General features: G+C 32.7%; 1 protein-coding gene across 2 annotated transcripts; it reads right to left on the reverse strand.

The window, feature by feature from the left end:
• Positions 1–313: 313 nt before the first annotated feature.
• Positions 314–8789, reverse strand: LOC113517827 (alkaline phosphatase). 2 transcript variants are annotated; one of them, XM_052892973.1, is made up of 9 exons: positions 8656–8789; positions 7694–7896; positions 5938–6130; positions 5329–5492; positions 4520–4751; positions 3179–3312; positions 2595–2793; positions 1388–1621; positions 314–541 (listed from the first exon to the last, which is right to left on the reverse strand). In XM_052892973.1, exons 1-9 carry the CDS (start codon positions 8714–8716, stop codon positions 378–380), a joined length of 1584 nt encoding a protein of 527 aa, XP_052748933.1. In that variant the 5' UTR covers positions 8717–8789; the 3' UTR covers positions 314–377. The 2 variants fall into 2 exon arrangements, with proteins under 2 accessions (XP_052748933.1, XP_052748934.1); XM_052892974.1 differs by having other exon boundaries at positions 8542–8667.
• Positions 8790–11686: the final 2897 nt, after the last annotated feature.

Consider the following 11686-nt stretch of genomic DNA (forward strand, 5'->3'; position numbering starts at 1 on the left):
CCATAAGAGGGGTTATTTACTATTTTTAAGGCGAGATTTAAGCTGTGTTCTTTTATCCTATAAGATCATTTCACAAATATGCATTTAAATACGAGTAGATGCACTGGTAATGTATGTACTCTGTGCATAAATTTATGGTCCTAAAATAAGTTTAAAAGTGCTTAATTGTCTACGGCAAATCAATATTTAGACAATTAGTGGCATGCCAAATTTACATATGTATTAATTGAGGTATTTGAGTCGTCTATATCTATCTAATATCCTTGGTTTCATAGTTTTGTTTCTAAAACAACTACTTAACAAAATTTGAGGCTTCATACTCGTATCATGTTTTAATAAAATCTTTCTTCATTAAGATCAAGTATTTAATAGTAAACCTATACAATTATATTTATTACAGTGAGTATTATAACAAATGCTAATGAAATAAAACTGTTGCAACAATTGGAAGATGCATAAGGTCCCATTTTGGCTGCATATAGTATGGCATGGTAGACGTAATGCTGTTCGTGTATATTGTGAAATAAATGGGAATGGGGACCTGTGGACAAAAATAAGTAACGGTAATCAATTTTATTTAAGTCCATAGTAGTATGGGGTATACAAAGATTTTAGCAAAAAATAAAATAGCAACTTTAATAGTAACAAAATTAATATGGCATTAACACGGGAGTAAGACCTATCGATTGAAAGGAAGTACCAAAATCGGTTCAATATTGATGAAGATATCGCATAGCGTAAAGAAAGAAATAGGCGAATTAGCAACCACTTTTGTACCTAGTTTAAGGGAGTTATGTAAAAAAAACAGCGTGTGATAAAGTTCTTATGGAATCAATTGTAGAAGAAAATTCAATCGATTGTAAAAGTAATGAATTTCAAAGCTGGTTTGAAAATAAACAAATATACACTTCAATTGGATAAAACCAGTTATTTTGATTTCAAAACTAAATTAATGAACCCATTTTGATAAAATTGACGTAACACCAATCTGTAAGTATATCCTTTCTGATAAAAAAGGAATTTCCTAATCGATTTATAACTGATGGATTAAAGAGGTCACAAACATAAAATACAATCGAATTCTGAACCTCTTTCTTTTTGAAGACTGTTCAGATAGATAGATAGATAATCTTTATTGTTTCCTCCAAAAGATTACAATAGTAAACTTATTATAAAAATAAATAATTACAAGAAATAATCACAATGAGAAAACAATGGGTTCAGAACATAGATGATTCAAGAATCTATTTTCCCCCTCCCTTTAGAAAAGGTAAAAATTCCTTTATTGTAAGACGCTTGTGAAATTTGCTGTCAGAACTAAGCCAAGACTCAAATCCTTCAGTTTAAAATTCACAAATAACGTAATTATTACTTGGTAGAACCATACCTCTAGCATAAATTATGACGTCACCACCGCCATGACTGTTCTCATCCAAAATGATGCCAGCATTCTGTGTGTAGTAAACACTATTCGTCTCCTCCTGGGTAGGGTCTTGCCTCATCACCGTAGTTCGGTTTTGATTATCTGTATAGGCATAATACTTGAAGGAGCTGGGCCCTCCAGTGCTGTAGGCCAAAGTGGTGTAGTTGATTCCATCGTGGGGGGAAGCCCCCGCTGTGCCTGGAATTTTATATTTATTGATGTCACTGATGTACCTGTACATCTTTTTATGGAACATGAAATGGTAAACTGGCTGACGGCTAGACATAAAGAGCACTATGCATTTCACAGAATACACTACGATGCTCATTGTACCTCACATACGTTGCCATTTTTGAGTATTAAGGTGATATACTTCTGTAACCTATAGTTTCACTGCCACGTCATGCTATGCCTTCAACTGAAAAAGCCATGCACGCATAGCTATTTCACGTCAGAAACAAGTAGGACAGAGGAACCCATGCACACAATTTGTATATAGTCTTCCTTAGGTAAAAGTGTTCTTGTTTTATGTGATTCTTATGTAAGTAGGTCGCTAGAGGATTATTACAGTCACTGTTTTGTGTATTTTTGCAGTTTGTCAGTAACATGAATGATTGTGGTCCTTACTATGTTGGATGAATGGGTAACCTCTGGTCGAGGAATAATGAAATACTTGATGCAGGATTTAAATAAAAGTTTGCTATTTAGGTACCGTTGGCTCGGGGTTTTTACCATGGAAAATTATATTTAGAAGGCATTCTATTTGAGTTTATTTGTTACCTAATAGCGCTAGCGGCGGCTTAACGGCTTAACTAGGCACCATGAAAATTGGTACCTATACACGTTCTATATGGGATGGAAATGCCCATAAACTACTCTTTATACCAGTCAGTAAACATATCAGTCACGTGGATGAAGTTGCAGATAAAAGCTAGTTATTTATAATTAACAGGAAAAATTACAAACTTTTTCAATCACTATTTGCAACCAACTACAAAAATTATTCTGCTTTAATATGAGAGTAAACTCTGTAAAAGCAAAGATAATTATCAAAATAAGCTCGGTATTGACGAAAGTATTCTAGACGTCTATGTTCAGTAACAGACAGGGAATATCTAAAATGTTGATGATATTCATAAAACCTGTTTAATACTCATAGACAGATATTTACCAAATATGTTGGATCCCCTATCGGGATATCCGTTGATGTTCAATGTGTGAGTATGGTCACTGGTGACTATAAGCAGTGTGTCTTCCTCATCAGTCATGTCGACGGCCACTTTGACTGCCTCCTCCATGGCGGCAGCTTCCTCGATCGCCACCTTCGCTCGTCCCCGGTGGTGAGCCATATCTATGTTACCACCTTCAACCTGCATCGTTTAATTTAACTGGTAATATTAAAATAAAGAGAATTCATACAAATTTTATTGTAAAATTTTTTTATATTACAATATACAAATTCTCTATGTGGTGACGGAGTAAGAATCATAATTTTTTTTGCGATATCTTAATAGGCGATTTACAAGCACAATAAATATACCTATGTATAACTATTATAAATATAGTAGAGAAAGTAGGTATATGATATCTAGCTTGTATTGAACTAATTTTTAGTGAGATCAATAATTGTGTTGTCTCCTAAAATATTTTAAACATTACAGACCTGCAGTTTTTCGGAATGGTTCCAGGTTAGGCTGGGTTCCAATTTTATGTTATACTTGTTACTTTTGTGATATACTTATATAAAACACTTACCATAAGAAAGTATCCATTTTCATTTTTCTTCAAAACGTTAATCGCTGCTACAACCATATCAGAAATTGATGGCATTCCATCGGGTCCTTTGTCTCTTTCATATTCATAATCTAAGTGGCTATCAGAGAAGATGCCTGGAATGCATAAAGAATGGATTATAAATAATTTGTTTGATTGCGTTTATGCTTTTTTTTAAATTAAAATATGGTCTATAGTGGTCGTAATATCTGAGGTCATCAAATATTACGTCTACTATACCACACCTAAATATAAATATCAGATAAATCGCAGTGATTTAGGTACATACGCGTACACTTAAGTACAGTTTGAACTGCAACAGATAGTAACGTATTGAATGGAAGACACGTTACGATTTATCATTAGCAATAGTATTATATGATCTGTGTCATTAGTAATTACAAGCGGGAGACTTTGTACAAAAGTCGATTGCTTCGGTGAAGTGGCTGAAGGCTGAAGTGTTTCGGTTTGAAGGGTGGGATATGGCGTGAATTTACTGGGTACAGAGGAATAACACCTGAGTCCTCAGGAAAGGCAACGCATGGGGGGTATCATGGGCGAAACAGTTTACTCTGTTATGTCCATGGTATTGCTCATGTCTATAGGCGACGGTTACCACTTTTCATCAGGTGGGATGTCAGCTTGTTTGCCATTCTAAGTTGTATAAAAAAAATCTATTGTAACACTAAAAGTCAATTAACATATTCAGATTTACAATATAAAATAATAAAACTTGTTTTACTATATAAATTATTAACATTGTGGTTGATTTAATCTATATATTCTTTATTGCACTTGTAAAAAAAGATACAGCGATTAGTTTAACAACTTGTTAACTAGAGTGGGTTTAACACTTGACTCAATGCAGTGAAAGAGAAAATGATTATTGGGTAATGTAGTGCAGGAAAGGTACAACAAGATTTATTGTATTTTTTTTTATTGTATTTATATATAATACAATTATTATATTTATCGTAGTATGTATATTCCTCATTAGCGACTACTTGTGTTTATTTGTCGTAACCTTAGATTATATAGATAGAGTATATATACTTTTTCATATAATTTTGCGTGATAATTAGTTATGAGTGACTTTATAACTTCTATATTTATTTTCTCTTATATATTCTGCATCTTTTTAATGCGTAAATGCTCATGTTATTTATTAAATAATACGTCAAGATATATTTTATGCATAAGTATATAGAATACTGATAAAAAAACGGGTCAGCTATTTGACAATCAGTTGAATCATTTTTAAACTCTATGCTCTATCTATATAATCTAAAATCGTAGCGTGTGTGGCCAGAGTTCGACACTTACCCAAGAGATAATCAGTTTCATTTGCATTAAAACTTTGTAATTCTCTCCGATTTGAAACATATGCATACTTTTGTCCTTGAGTTTCTTTGTTTTTCATATATTCCTCTATTAAATTTAGTCCGTCTTTCCTTGCACATACCCAACGATTTTTAGGTATATCTGGTGTGGCCGATATATTTGGATTTCTAGATTTGCTTGACACTAACGAGAGTCGACCACCTCCTAGGATTACCTGAAAATAAAATAAGTGAATCCTCATTTGCTATATATATATATATATATATATATATATATATATATATATATATATATATATATATTTTTTTTTTTTTTTTTTAAAATATAAATTGGGTAAGTCAGAAAAAACTAACAATAATAAAATGTTTTGAGTTTGTGACAAATAATTCAATTTTTATTTTGTTCATTATATTTTTTATGCGAGCAGCTATACAATAAAATTATATTTTTTAATTGATATTTAATTTATTTCACTAAAAATATCTATGTAGTAGTAAAATTATTAGGATTGTGTTCTACGAAAAAATGTAATTCAATTGTGCAAAACTAGTTTTTTTTTTATTTAAAAACTAAACTACCATAACCATTTTAATGACCAATCTATAAGTTGTCCTTTCAGATAAAAAAAAATACAAATCAGTTTATAACTGGAGTTAACCCGGAGTTATGATATAACAAACAAAAAAAAAATACAATCGAATTGAGAATCTTCTTATTGACGTTGGTAGAAAAAAATAACATTTAACTCTATGTTTTTTGGTTATTTACGAGTTTAATAATTGTGTACTAACATTGAGATCTCTCCCAGGCCAATCCTCTATGAGCTGACGAGCATGGTCTTTACACGTGGCGGCCGTAGGAGGAAGGTTTGCATCACATTCCCAAGTACGGTCTGCGCTGTGGGCGTACAAGGGGCTGGGGGTTGCGTGGGTCACACGCATAGTTGTCACGAAACCTGCAGATTAAAAATACTCGCTTTAAATAGATTATAATATTAATCATTGTGTACAATCTGCCAATTAAATTATTCTGTTAATATTACACTTTTAGTGCGGGAGTCTAATTAAATTGCAGGTTATACTATATAAATTACATTATTTAATAGCTACGTATATCCTGCAGCTCTGCCCACGTGAATCAGTACATAAAGTATCCTGTGTGCTAAGTTAAGATTTAACCTATGCATGTATCAAACATTCAAACCCGTTCACTTTCGCATTGGTGATAGATGAGAATGAAAACAGGTCAGTTAGCCCATTATGATGAATTCATCAGGAATTAACCACGACAGTTTCCAGAGAGAACCGCGAGGAGGTCGACCTGGTTGGGTATATTGCTAGCAATGGGAATCTCAGTCTCCATTACTAAAAATCCCTTTCCCCAATACATTTTTTTATTACCTGCACTTTTTCCAGTTTCAAGTGCCATAGCAGCAAGAGACTTCAGTCTGGCGTCAGGTTCTAACGAGCTAAGACAGTCTTTACGCTTCACCCGGGCGTCTACTCCCACTGTATCTTTATTTGCCTTGATACCACATAAAAGAGCTGTCGCAGTACAAGCTGAATCCGGCACCATTTTATCAGCTGCGTATGTCTGTAGAGATGATAGACTTTATTTAGGCTTTGCGAAGATGGGGGAATTTTGTCCGCAATGTCTTATTTTTTTAATGGATGATAATGAAATGGTGGCCCCATCTGCGCTATTGGCTTACTCTAGAGGGACATCAGTGACAATGAAAGCGGGTCTGTTGGAACATCGTGACGAATTCATCAAGAATTGACCACGATGGTTTCCAAGGAGAACCACGTGAAAGATGGTATTTTCTAACTATATACTGCTAACGGTATACTCTGTCGATGCACCAGTGAGGAATTATAGGTGACACTGAAAAGACGAGTTTTTTTTAATGGGTGATAATGGAATGGTATTGGTATACACTGGCGGAGCACCAGTGAGGGATGATAGGTGACAATGAAAGCAGATCAGTTAGCCCATCGTGAAGAATTCCACAAGAATTAACCACGAAAGTTTCCAGGGGGAACCGCGTGGAGATCGACCTGATAGGGGGTATTGCTAGCAATGGGTCAGTTAGATCCCATTACTAACTATGCCTTCCCCCCTGAAAAGACGAGTTAGTTAGCCCATTGTGACGAATACACTTGGAATTCAGCACGATGGTTTCCAGGGGGGCCACGTGGAAGTCGACCTAACAGGGCATACTGCTAACAATTAGGTCTCCCCCGTTATTAACAATCCTCTTTACCTTTGCCATATCCCTTAATTACTTATTCATAAAAACAAACCTACTTTAACTATTAGAGTATTTTGCCATGGTCTGTCAAATTGAGAAATTAGCGCAAAAGGACAAAATACTTCCAACAACTAAAATTTTGAAAGGTTTGACGTTTTTATGAACAAGGGGGGTTATATTTAGGGTATTCTATTATTAGTGACTGGAGATTGGAAGTTATTTAACAGACAAGTATGTCGACAGTTGTTCTTAATCTATGTATGACAAAAATAATCTAATGACAATTACGTGTATAAATTGAAACTATGTCACATGAAATATATAGGTCACCTAATTTCGTCGTCAAGGAGGAGCTTGTAAGTTTCGTTCCGGTATAGAATACGTTCCGGTTCAACCTTTCCAATTAAAAGACGAGATAAGTAACTATTGTGACGTCACGTGTATAAGTACCTGAATGTCAAAATCGCATGGTTTGTATGAACAATAAAAAAATACAAATTTCGAATTTACTTCTTGAAAAAATTAACCAGTTCACGAACATTGCCATTGTTTTTCAGATTTTTAAACTCTTTTATAACATCTTAATCAGAGGGAGACTTAGTACAAACTCGTTTGAATGTGTATCTCAGATCGACTCTTGTTTACGCCGTAACAGTAACAATAGAAAATTGCATGGCTGCGTATCGGTTTAAATGGTGAAATATGATAGTGAAATTACAGTATATATAAACATAACATCATAGTTTTCAGAAGTGATAACGCATCAGGACTACCATAGGTATCACAGTATATTCTGTAATGACCGTGGTGCTTTTCAAGTTTAAACGTATATATTGCCGCTTTTCAGTTGATTGGCCTCTTGTTTGCTATTTTAAGTTGTATATAAAAACCTTCTATAAACGTACCTTTAATAAGCCCACGTGTGGGAAATTTTCGTAAATTAGTCGATGACTTTCACCGCCTTTATATATTCTCGTCGCGGTCACTGTATTTGGTCCCATTCCATCTCCAATGAATATAATAACATTTTTTGCTCTTTCTAGGTTCCATTTGACTTCTAGTGCTTCTTTTAACTCCTTTTTTGCTAAATTTTTCCAATATTGTTGATCTAAAAAAACATTGATATTTTATTATGAATCGACTTGCCTTTAGAGGTTTGACTGAAAGCAATTTTTTTTTATACCCAGGAAAAATCGAGCATGCGGTTCACCTGATAGTAAGTCACTACCTCCGCCCATAAGCACCCGTAACACTAGAGGCATTGCATGTGTGCTGCCGGCCTTTTAAGAAAGAATATGCTCTTTTCTTTTATATTAATAGATCTAAGTAAAAATAATATTAGCTATCTACATGTTTGCCTTCCCTCGAGGGGAGTTTTTCTAGTATTTGCCACGCTTGGCAAGCGGTTTGGCAACCGCAGTTAGGCTTTTAGAGATGTTTTAAGAGGGACGCTGCTACCCATCCCTCGCCCTTCCTTAGTCGCCTCTTACGACACATACGAGAAAAGAAGGGGTGGCCCATTCTATGCCAGGACCCACACGTGGAATGTTGTAATAACAGGTTAGAAAATTAAGATCGATTTATGATGATAAATTAAATAAGAAACATGAAATTTAATAATGAAACTAATAATGATTTTTATAGATAAATATAGGTAGGTAGTTAGAAATAGATTTCACATTTAAAATTTCACATGGCATATCTTTGTATTTTATTACTAGGTTGATAATTAAACTGTGCAAATAGGTATTACCTGCTTGTACGTTATCTTGCTTGACAAAATTGGGCGCGTTATAAATTAAAATGTTTTTAAATTGCTCTTACTGTGAAATCTGCAATGTGAAATCGGTTATTGTTAATGACTAACCGGCTCTCAAGGAACACCGCACAGTAAAGAGGAAGCACCAAACCAATAAAACTGAGCGCATGACGAATACTACTCGGCCTCGTGGTTCTCCAATGACACTCGCAATACAATAGAGTTATAACTGTGTATATTTATTGCATTTAGGGTTGTCAAGTATTAACTTGTACGTTTAAGCACATTTTTATTTCAATTGACTTTGAAATCAAGGTCGATTCAACTGGATATATTTTTTATGTAATATTTACGTTATGCGATATCTCCGAAAGGGCTTATTGCTATGTTGGTTCCATACCTATTACGATATTTGTTCCGATAGAAGCTGAACAAACTATCTTTCTGCGTATTGTAGTTCCAAGGTTCAATTGAGAGTTTCTTTTATGAAAACTCTTTAAAAATAAATTTTGTTTACAAGTTTATTATCTATGTATATAACGTAGGTGAACACTAAGTACCCAGTCATTTATGTTATATAGAAACTCCCCCATGATGGGAGATGACGAGATTAGATGAAAAATTTAACCAAGAGAACTAGTAGCTATTTTATAAAATCGTGTAGATCTAAGTATCCCCTTATTTATAAAACTAAAATCTACAAACTTATTTTAACTATTGCACTGTTGTGTCATTTTTTTTTCAAATTAGGAATTTAGCACAAAAGAAGGAGACAAAACTGTTCAATGACTAAAATAGGCTTATGAAAGGTTTGACGTTTTTATGAATAAGGTGGTTCGTCGTATTATAGTAGGTGCGTAATTTAAATGCAGAAATCTAAAAAACAAAAACTTTATAATCAGTATCTACTCTTTGGTAGTTGAAAAAAAAAATGTAACAAGGTGATGACCCTAAGTATTTTATTAACGTGACTATACGCGGCATCATATTCATTCATGACTTGTTTGATAATAATTATCCGACACTACGTATGTGTCGTAAATTTTATGGTATTATAATAAAATACAGTAAGTATATTAAGTATTAGGTACTATTACCATCAATTTTTGTTTATTATATTTATTAGAAATTCATAATGCATTCTTATTAATTTCTTATGAACTTGTATCATTCGGATTTATTATACGATTACTACTTATTATAATTAAATACTCTCTTCATGGATGATTGGTAGAAAATGCCTTATGGTATTATGTACAATTTGTATATGTATATGTAATATGTATGTGTACATAAAGATAAATTAATAATAAAGTAGATATTGACAAATATAGTTGCAATACGTGTATTATATAATTAAAGAGATACTAAATATGAAGCATTTGAAATATTTTTATAGGTACCTATTGCACAATGTACATATTGTAATATTTGCTTTAACATAATATAATACATGAGTAAAACTTAAAAGCGATCTTAATATAACCTACCTCTAATATGTACCTACATTTCAATAATTACTTACATGTACCTATACATATAGGTAGGTACTTATAGTATGGGTAGAATGTTGAGGGGAGATACAGTTTATTAACGTACATCAACGTGTAACGACTACTTTGAATGCTTGTTCTACCTGCGTTTACGACTGAACCAGTAAATTTCAATGACGTTATCCGCTTGATGAGAGGAAAATCATGACATCGGCCCTCCCTTTTGCGTCTTTATAAGGCTATATTGTACTGTATTTAGTTACAATTGTTAATTTGTAATGTTATAAAATCAAAAGAGAGCAAGTGGCAGTTTAAATTAATTTTGACTTAGGTGAATATACCATTGTTAAATCATAGATACGTTAAGAATAGAAAGGTAAACAATAGGTCCGTAATCCACTATGGTATACCTTTTTATTATTAGCATGGTAAATAGAGACTAATTTTAAATAATTTTTTATTAAAAGGTAGTTTATAAAGCAAGAATAGAGAAGTTTACATTGTGTAAGTGGCAGTAATTATTTACTATAAGATGAGCCATATGCTTATTTGCCACTTAGTGCTATAAAAGTTATATGAATATTATAAATAAAGTTGACATTCCCATATCTATTTATATTTGAGGAGCAAACTTTATTGAACAGATTTTAAAAATGCTATCACTAATAGGAAATTAAACTATCTTTGAGTAGTATAGGCTATATTTCTCGCGGGAACGAAAGGTAGGGGGTTACGCACGGGAGGATACGGGCGGTTTCCTACTACACATGTTTTTTAATTAATTAAAAGAAGGATTAGATTCCTTTATTATGCATCTATATCTTTATACATGTAATTAACATTATAATTAGGATATATAAACAGAAAATAACTGTCATATATGTCGAAATACTTAGAGACTTAGAGGGTTGTGTTCCGAATGTTATCGATCGGGTTTGACACCCATTCTGCGCAAGATCGGTGCAGCCTCCTATGTTAAGGCGGCGACATACATCAATTTTACTTTGTCACTTTACAGAATATTATTTGTAACTCGCAGATTTGTACGCGTGAATTGATATTATAAAAATAATTCTGTATTACGTTATATTACGGTCATATGGTCGATTTCTTTTTACAGATACTAAATTTCATTCAAATAGCTTTAAAAGTAACACACACACACACACACACACACACACACACACACACACACAAATAATTTTTATAATTTTTAACGGTTACAATATTAGTAGGATTAATAATATTTTTATGACATCAATATGATTGAAATTTTGCAGATACATAATTTTGAAATGATGAACATGACAAATAAAATAAATTTCTAAATAAATTAAATTTAATATATTACGATCATCAAAAAATACTTATACAAGTACAAGGTAATAGATCTAATACGTTAAGTATTACTATAAATAATTTTAATAGATACCATACCTATTCTATAGAAAAGATGTTAAAAATTACTGTGTTCAAACTGTAAGAGAAAGAATTTTAGTGAGTAATATTGTTGCATATTAAGCAAAGTATATATTAATATTTAGTTAGATACATTATCTAAGACACAGGATTTCGTTTGTTTGTTTGTTACATTCAACAACCTTTTTTAGGAATTTTTAGGAAAACATTTAAATATAAATTTAATT

The sequence above is a fragment of the Galleria mellonella genome, unplaced genomic scaffold (genome assembly GCF_026898425.1).
Source record: "Galleria mellonella isolate WM207_F2 unplaced genomic scaffold, CSIRO_AGI_GalMel_v1 utg113, whole genome shotgun sequence".
NCBI classification, from domain to species: domain Eukaryota; kingdom Metazoa; phylum Arthropoda; class Insecta; order Lepidoptera; family Pyralidae; genus Galleria; species Galleria mellonella.

What these genes read in the sequence shown, in the direction of transcription:
- LOC113517827 (XM_052892973.1), bottom strand. Translation starts at nt 8,716, where the DNA reads ATGCGCTCAGTTTTATTGGTTTGGTGCTTCCTCTTTACTGTGCGGTGT. An exon ending in TGAAACTGGAAAAAGTGCAG is followed by an intron (nt 5,493 to 5,937) that starts GTAATAAAAAAA and finishes TTTAATCTGCAG; the next exon opens with GTTTCGTGACAACTATGCGT. An exon ending in TAGGGGATCCAACATATTTG is followed by an intron (nt 1,622 to 2,594) that starts GTAAATATCTGT and finishes ATAAAATTCCAG; the next exon opens with GCACAGCGGGGGCTTCCCCC.